Source organism: Nanorana parkeri, unplaced genomic scaffold (genome assembly GCF_000935625.1).
Source record: "Nanorana parkeri isolate BGI_ZX_2015 unplaced genomic scaffold, ASM93562v1 scaffold1172, whole genome shotgun sequence".
In the NCBI taxonomy this organism is placed as follows: Eukaryota; Metazoa; Chordata; class Amphibia; order Anura; family Dicroglossidae; genus Nanorana; species Nanorana parkeri.
In genome coordinates this window covers 11,264-19,379 of record NW_017307440.1, presented here as the reverse complement: position 1 = coordinate 19,379, position 8,116 = coordinate 11,264, and the positions used below count along the sequence as shown (strand labels likewise).

General features: G+C 38.0%; 1 protein-coding gene across 1 annotated transcript in view; it reads right to left on the bottom strand.

Annotated features, from left to right (window-relative positions):
• Window positions 1-7,693, bottom strand: part of CMSS1 (cms1 ribosomal small subunit homolog (yeast)) — a 22,987-nt gene extending 15,294 nt beyond the window's left edge. Inside the window, exons 1-3 of the mRNA XM_018568332.1 lie at window positions 7,636-7,693; window positions 6,389-6,492; window positions 316-396 (exon numbers count right to left, since the gene is read on the bottom strand). Coding sequence (XP_018423834.1) covers window positions 316-396; window positions 6,389-6,492; window positions 7,636-7,693 — 243 coding nt within the window. The remainder of the gene's footprint in view (window positions 1-315; window positions 397-6,388; window positions 6,493-7,635) is intronic.
• Between the last annotated feature and the right edge of the window lie 423 nt (window positions 7,694-8,116).

Below are 8,116 nucleotides of genomic sequence, written 5' to 3'. Positions count from 1 at the left end.
CTAGAAAATTCAAAGGGAGGCACCGAGGTTCTCAAGTTAGCAGTGAGGAGTCTAGAGCCTAGAGGGACGTTAAACTGTCTGGGGACAGAAAAGGATGTGTGTAATCGATCCATGGTTGATCTTTACAAATGTCTTGTTAGTATCCTGAATGTCTTGTTTCTAGTGAGGTACGGGGCTGTTTATCCTTAATGTTTGCATTGCAACCGATGTAATTTTTAGTTCTTCTGTCATGATTGTGGGCCACACAAAATGTCTCCTCTTATTCAGTGCAGCATACACAAACAATAATATCCCCAGTGTATGAAAACAACATACCTTCTTCCTTTTTCTGCGCTTTTTTGGGGTCGCCGTCTCTTCTACCTTTTCCTCTGCTGGTTTTAAAATACATTCCTTGACCTACAAAATGATTAAAATGTAGTTTGTAAAGCAGAAAAAGATTTTAAAAGATGTTTAAAATTGATTTCTGCAAATGTTAAAAATGTGACATTCATTTTTTTTAAACAATCATTGACTTTTTTCATTTTAACAAACTTCCTCATATTTACTGTTTCTTTGCATATTTACATAACTATATAAACTACACTGAAAAGAATACCCCGTTCGTACTGTGTGAGTGCAATGGCACATGCCAAGCATGCAAAGAGCCCAACCATGTTTTTTCATATGGAGGAGAAATACAAGATCTGAAAGGGCTGAACATCTGATTATTAACTTTATTTCCATAGCGCCAACAACATTTTGCAGCAAACACGGTTTAATGACTCTTAAAACATTTACAGTTTAAGACCATTACTGAACAGTATAAAAAGGGGTCCCCAGCACACTTTCAAGATATCAAAAAAAAAAAATACTCATGTTGAAAACAGAGTGTCTCTAATTCCAAACTGAGTTTCCCAACAGTGAGACATAAATAGCAATGCACAAACAGAGAGCAGGCAGCTCAACTTAAGTCAGCCCCATCCTCCTTGAGGGCCCATTCACACCAGACGCTGTGCTAATTGCACAGCGTCTGGTGTGTGGTGCCCTGACACAATGCAGATGCACCAATCCCGACACATCGCACTGTTTTAAAAAAAATTACTTTATTGAAATGTCACAAGCGACATTTCATTCAGTTCTATGGGCACAGTGGGGAGTGAGGCAGTTTTCCGATCCCGATTCACATCCCGATTCACTGAAAAAAAGTACATCATGTTGAAATTTTTTTCAGCCCACACCACCGTGTTCCAAACGCAACCTTGTGGCGTGCATCCAATCCTGTCTGTGACTAGGCAAATTGCCTTGTCTTGTGTTGGGGCTGCACTGGAAACAATGGCCAACGCAGCTCCAACGCATCTAGTGCGAATCAGCCCTAAAGGTACAGCCACACGCCAGGCATCTGAAGACTTCTAGTACGTGTCTGCACCAATTCCAAAAAAGCAAATATGGCAATTGTTCTGTTGGAGTTTCTGGTATTTGGCTACACATGTAAGAAGGATGGGGCTGACTCCAGGTGAGCATGCTCTCTGTTAGTGCATTTCTATATATGTCCCATAGTTGGGAAACCCTGTGTAGAGGTAAGGACCAACCTTATCAGATGTGCCTTACAGAGGCAGTGTGTCTGCCACATGTATTTGCAAATGTATGCAACAAAAACCTAATTTTTTAACTGGAGTACCTAACTGTTTTTTTTTGCTGTCTAGCCTAAAAGGATACTGGGGACCCCTTCTATAATGTTTTGTAAAGTGCCCTGAGCTTGTGCACTTTTCCCTTATTGATAGTTGTAAACAGATCAGAGCGGCTTCCAGATTTGCCTTTTTAAGATCCTTACCACTCTCATACATACCCTACACTAGTGTACATTTTGAGAGCAGCCAGTTAATCTAACAGAATGTTTTTGGACTCTGCATATTCTTTTTTGTATTTGGTTTCCTGCCGAAGATTCAGTAAGACAGTGGGCAAGATAAATGTTGTATGATAAAAAGTATCCACTTACGGCGTATATTATTCTACAGTTGTTAAATGTGAAAAAGGTTATTTTTAATTAAGGAACTATAAAGCAATCCTCAATAAAAAACAAAATAGCGTAATACAGAAATTTATATTTAAAAAAAGTTACATATTTTATAATCTACATAATTTTTGCTCACACAGAGAATTATTTTTCAAATTTGTGGTTGAGAAGGCATTTTCCTCTGTTCATGTGGCAGGACACGTGGATTTTAAGGGCTTTGCCTTCTTCTAGATTGACTTACATGGGTTATAATATAAAATATTTTTTTAAGATGTGTTTTATGAACATATGTAACCTGAGTAAGAATGGCAGATGTAGTTTTCATATGACTGCATTTTCCAGACCAGGTAGCTGATATCAGATGCCAACTGGCCTTGAGACTTTTCTGAATTTTAGCTAATTAGGTCTAAACCCAGTGTATTCTAATGCGATAAGCAGGCCTACGTAAGGGCTCTTTAAATTTACAGACAGCTTTGTCTTCCCAACACTCTATCAAGTGTAAAATAAATCCCAGCTGTAACCACACCTATAAAACAGCACACACTTTATGTACGCCCCTTGTACAGTACATGATCTTACATAGCAAATACCAGAACACTAGACACCGGTATAAAATGGTCTCTTCCTTCACTAATCTGCCACATCTGGTGATACTGTAAGTAGATTTTCCTAATAGGCCTTAATAGAAAGCGTGCCGATTTGGCACTGGCTCTTTATCTGGAATAGCTCTTCCATGTATGTTTGCAGCAGAGATTGTTAAACCAGTTTCCTGTTCTATGTACCGTGTAGGAAAATATTATAGTGTTCAGCCCCGAGGGATCCAGATGGAAAGCAAACTTCATTTCATCAGCTTTTACACTGCAGTGATTTGGGTCAGGCAAAACAAGTCTCCTTATTTCTGATGTAAGACATACACTTCCTACATAATGAGGTAGTGGAACACGCATTTGATAGAAGGCTAACTGTAATGTTACTATCGAAATGTTTTATAAACCCCTCAAATCTCTTGTCATTTCCTCACTTGATTCCAGCAACATGTACTGTACAATTGTGCTGGAATTTTGTGGTTTGACTCAAAGGTCACCTATACCTAAATTACATAATTTCCATCATCTGATTCCTTCTAAAGGGATTTTTAAAGTAATTTTACATCACAATATCTCTAAAAAAAGATTAGAAGTTTTGAACTTTGGTGCTCCAAAATATCTTGAAAATCAACTTAACCAACATGGTCACAAATGGAGAGGTGTAAAGTAGAGCAAAACCCCATCTGTTATATTAAAGGGAAAATCACAAGATACTTCGCTGGAGAGGAGCTATACAAGATTGTAGAAGAGAGAAAGAAAAAGAACATAATGGAGGAAAAAAAAAACCCATGGTGGGTGGATGACATCCAGTCATGAGGTAGGGCAGAACATTAGCCTGACAAGGCCAAAATGGAAAGCAATAATGGAAGCAAGGTTCTGAGTTTGAAATGAACAAAAGACCACATGCAATCATGGTAGGGGAAATAATAATAATGCTAAAAAATTGTATTCTGATAACTGTATTCTGACCCTTTTGAGAATAAGCATGCCTCTCATATTATGCTTTTTGTGTACCGAGATAAACAAAATGTATGTTTAGGCAATAAATGACAACACCAGAGTTTACCATTCTGGTTTAGGAGCTCTTTTGTAACCCATGAAATTACACTGCACTGCACAAAATATTATACCTCAGCATAAAGATGAGAGCATTTAGGGCTTGTTTGGGTAAGAGTTGAGGCAACAACACTACATTTGTATGCTTATAACTGCAAAAGGAAATGTATATTTTACTTACTGGACCTAATTTAGCCCCTTCAACTTGCATCTCTTGAGAAACAGATTGCAGTTATCTGTAGCTGTATTTGGATCCACTCTTTCATCCAACTTGGCAATCAAAGAGATTGCTGACATCAGAGCTAGGAGACTATTGTAGAGTACAATATTAAAGCCCATGAGCTGATCTCTTTGGAGCTCTGACATCAACTGCATTTCCTCTACTGGCTCAGCAACTACACTGACAGACTATGATTTCAGCCATGAGCAGCAGTAGATGTACTGTGTCTCATAATAACACACTTAAGTTAAAGTCTTCATCTAAAGCCAAAACTTTTTTTTTCCAGTTTTGGATAAAATGTGGAAAGGTTAGAGTTTATAACAGTCGTTTTTGTGGTCTATGTCAACGCTGGAGAAATTCACTGGTCCTGATCACTGGGCAGAAAGTGGTAGAGAATACTGTATTATATGGTTATTACTTGAACAGGAGGGAAAAATCAACAGGGACATGTGTCTAAAGGGAATTAACTTCACTTACGGAGCTTTCCTCTTACTTCTTGTTGTGTCTCGGACACCATACGGTTGGAGTACACTATATGATATTAATTGCAATTGGAATTATATTTTTATACAGATTTTTTTGTTTTTGATATATAATATTGTGATTTATATTTGTTTTTACAACACAAGGGTTACATTTAAGGGTTGGGGGATATTTTAAATATACCATCCGTTTTAGTCACAAAAGGAAGTTTTTGTTTGTTGGTCATATTGTATATATACCCATTGACTCCAGATGTTGGCCGGGGGGGTTGAGCCACACTTTTTTTTAGTCGGCTAATCCTTTACAGCCATGTGAAGCTCCTGTCATATGACAATGTCCTAACAGATGTGACATAGGTCAAAAAGAAGATACCGTTATGTACAGTGCTATGACTTGGACCCTGTGTATACCTACAGAAATAAGCAGGGCATTTCTGCAAGATATGACTGACAAGAATCAGCCCCTCACTTTTGTAAGAGAAGATTCTTATTCCTGACATGGCACTCCACTACGGAGAAGTATGTAAGGCTAGTTTACAGACATTCAGTGTTTAAAGATTGTTTTACCTTATGGTAAATAGCACTCTTCACCCAAATGCGTAGGCGGGTGCTCTGCTTATTTTTGTGAATAATGCGGTCTGAAGTAAGGTTGGTTGTCAATGATCCTGATGTTTGACAACCAACCATTATATTCCACATTTTATAAAATATTTTTTAATATTAGAATTAATATCTCCTGACAATGGAAATGATAAAACAATTATGTAAAAGGAATGTTTTACCAGCAGTTATTTTATCTTATTTTTGACTATTGGACCAGTTCTGTGTCAATTTTAGACAGATTCACACATGTATCTGTACCATGTATCTGAGTCCGGGGCGATTTACTCAACTTGTCAAAGATATAGGAAACTGTTCTTATTAAAACCTAGCACCAGCAGGACTGGATTAAGAGTATCACGGGCCTGGTGCTGAGGATATTGGTGGGCCTTTATATGGAAATGGCGACGGTCACCGGGTGCCCTCTTCTTCCTGTCCGGGCTGTGATTTGTAGTCTCTCTACACCTTTGAGTCAGTGGTGGAGCGCCAGGGCCCAGTTGCAGCTGTGACCCTGGTAGATCTGCCACTGACTCCAAGCTATAGGGAGAATAGAAATATTAGCAATACATTATACAGCAATGCAGAATACTGCCAACTATAGAGGACTACAAATCCCAGTAATGCATTACACAGAAATTCAGAATATCACCAGCTATAGAGGACTACAATACCCAGCAATAAATTATATAGCACTGCAGAATAATACCATCAGCTATAGAAGACTACAAATCTCAGCAATACATGGTAAAGCACTGCAGAATAATACCATCAGCTATAGATTTCGTGGGCGTGCACAATTTTAAGGCTTGACATGTCTGGTGTCTATTTATCCGACGTGACCCCATCTTTTACATTTTACAAAAAAATTGAGTAACAATAAATGTTTCATAGCGTAATGTAGGGAAAACTGTTGTTTTTTTAAAAAATTTCCGGTATTTTTTCTTTATATAGTAAAAAATTAAAAAAACAGTAGTGCTAAAAATACAAACAGAACTTTCTTTGTATCTGTCCCCCCAAAAATGTACAAAATTAATTTCAGTACATCTTTGCATGACTGAATAAATGTCAAAGTACCGCAGCGCTGAATACGGAAAAATGGCCTTAACAGAAAGGGGATTTAACACCCCGGTCATCAAGTGGTTAAGCAAGCCAAGGTTCAAGGTTGATCATTTTACCTAGCTTTGGCATTAAGGTGCTTGAAGTTGTATGCCACCAAGTGACTACACAATGCAGCAGACCAATTCTGCTCTTTACCTGATCAGCCACCTATAATCTGGATTTTTGGCAAGCAGGGGTGTGAAGCTGTGATACATATTTATTTTCACATGAAGTATTTGATATCTTTGATTTGTCTTTTTAAGATTTTTCAAGATTGTACATAATTAATATAATAAAAGGACACTGCTGTCAGAAGAGCACAAAGAGTTTAAACCTCTTTTATGTGTATTACCCGTTTCGTTTTCTTCTTAGGAGCCTTATCTGAAGCCGCCTTCTTGCTCTTCTTTGCAGCAGGTTCACCATCTCTTTCTTCACTTTTTATATCATCTGCAGGTTCTGAAAAACATGTTTACAAGTAAGTCTGCTTGTCTGATGTTTATATGAAATGCGCTCTGTAGGAAAAAAATCAAATCACTGTAATAATGACATCCGTAGTCAATAGATGCTAAAGTCAGAGGGCCAATTCAGTTTGGTCTATTTTTTTATAATGTGTTAAATTTATACTCAGCAGGCTTTCTTTTCATATAGTTTCTGGGCAGGACTGTAGCATCTGGTCATATTATTCTTTACTGACACCCAAACAGGGTTTTAAGTAAAGGGGGGCGAGGTGCTCTTGAGTGTTACTATAAATTATCTACCCCTCTCTGCAGCTCTAAATGTCCTTAGTTGAACAATTTTTTTCCAGTTGCTCTGCTACACACAGCCTGATTTTTTTTTCAAAAGTTTCCCAACAGACATCTATAGGAAATTCCTCTTAACACAAGCAGTGGTGAGTATGAAGGCCAGACGTGGGATACAGGACACCTAGAATGGTAGACTACTGGAAAGAGTACCCAAATGTAATCACAAGTTATCTACATCCAATTCAATTTCTATTCAGTAAAGATCAGTGACTACAGGTTCAGTCCACTGAATACCACTGGTGGTAAGCCCTTCACATTGGATGGTACACACTGGGTTTTAGAATCCTAAAAAAGGCTAGAGACACGTCTGCCTGAAGCTGTCCCTGACCATGTTCTGCTCATTCTAGCAATAAATGCCCAAAAACAAGAGGAACCACAATTAATAAAAATGGAACCTTTTCCTACTTTTGGACATAAAAGGAAAAGTTAGAACCTCTGACACCTGGTTTTATTGCCGTATTCCTGTTGGGGAAATTTCTCATCACTTCCTGTCCTTGTGCTATCTGTTTGTGAAGGAAGAGGTAAACGTTCCTAAATGGGGACAGACAGTAGTAACAACTTCTAGTAGTGGTTTCACCCCTCACTACTTTAAAAAGTAGAGTTTTGTTGAGTCCTTGATGTAGTTATCGCCCCTCACTTTCTGTCCTGCTGAAATGACCAGAATTGAGGAAAAATCTTCCTAAGACCACCATAAAAATCACTTAGATCCTCTAAACCTTTCCTACTCTATTAAAAATATGTATTTGACTAGAGTTCCACTTTAAACAAAGGAATTTACAGCTGTGGGTGGACTTACCAGAGATGGTGCAGTAATTCAAGGCATAATGTACAAAGCTAACGCACCAGGCAAGCATACTTATTCTAAAAAAGTGACATTTATTTTCAGCTGAGTTCAGAGGTTTACAGTAGCCTGAAAGTAGGTATAGTAAGTGGTACATGTATTCCACAAATAGCTTGCCCAAAGTTGAGGATTGTTGCAGGATTACAAGTGGTACATAGACATTCATATAGTAACATATGAATAAACTATTTCTTATATTTAAAATGGATGAAAGCTCTAATAAGGAGTCCCAGAATAGAAAGAATGTCCAGGAATACACTCGCTCTTCATTACGAGTCATCTGACCAGCTTCAGCCTGATTCACCTTGCGGTGAGCAGGGATAAAATAACGAACAGGAATCCTAGCACTGATGAATGAGGGAAACTTGTAACCTTGCAGCCCATATAAATAGCAATGTCACTGTGTTTTTTTTTCTTTTCTTATTTTCTTGAATGT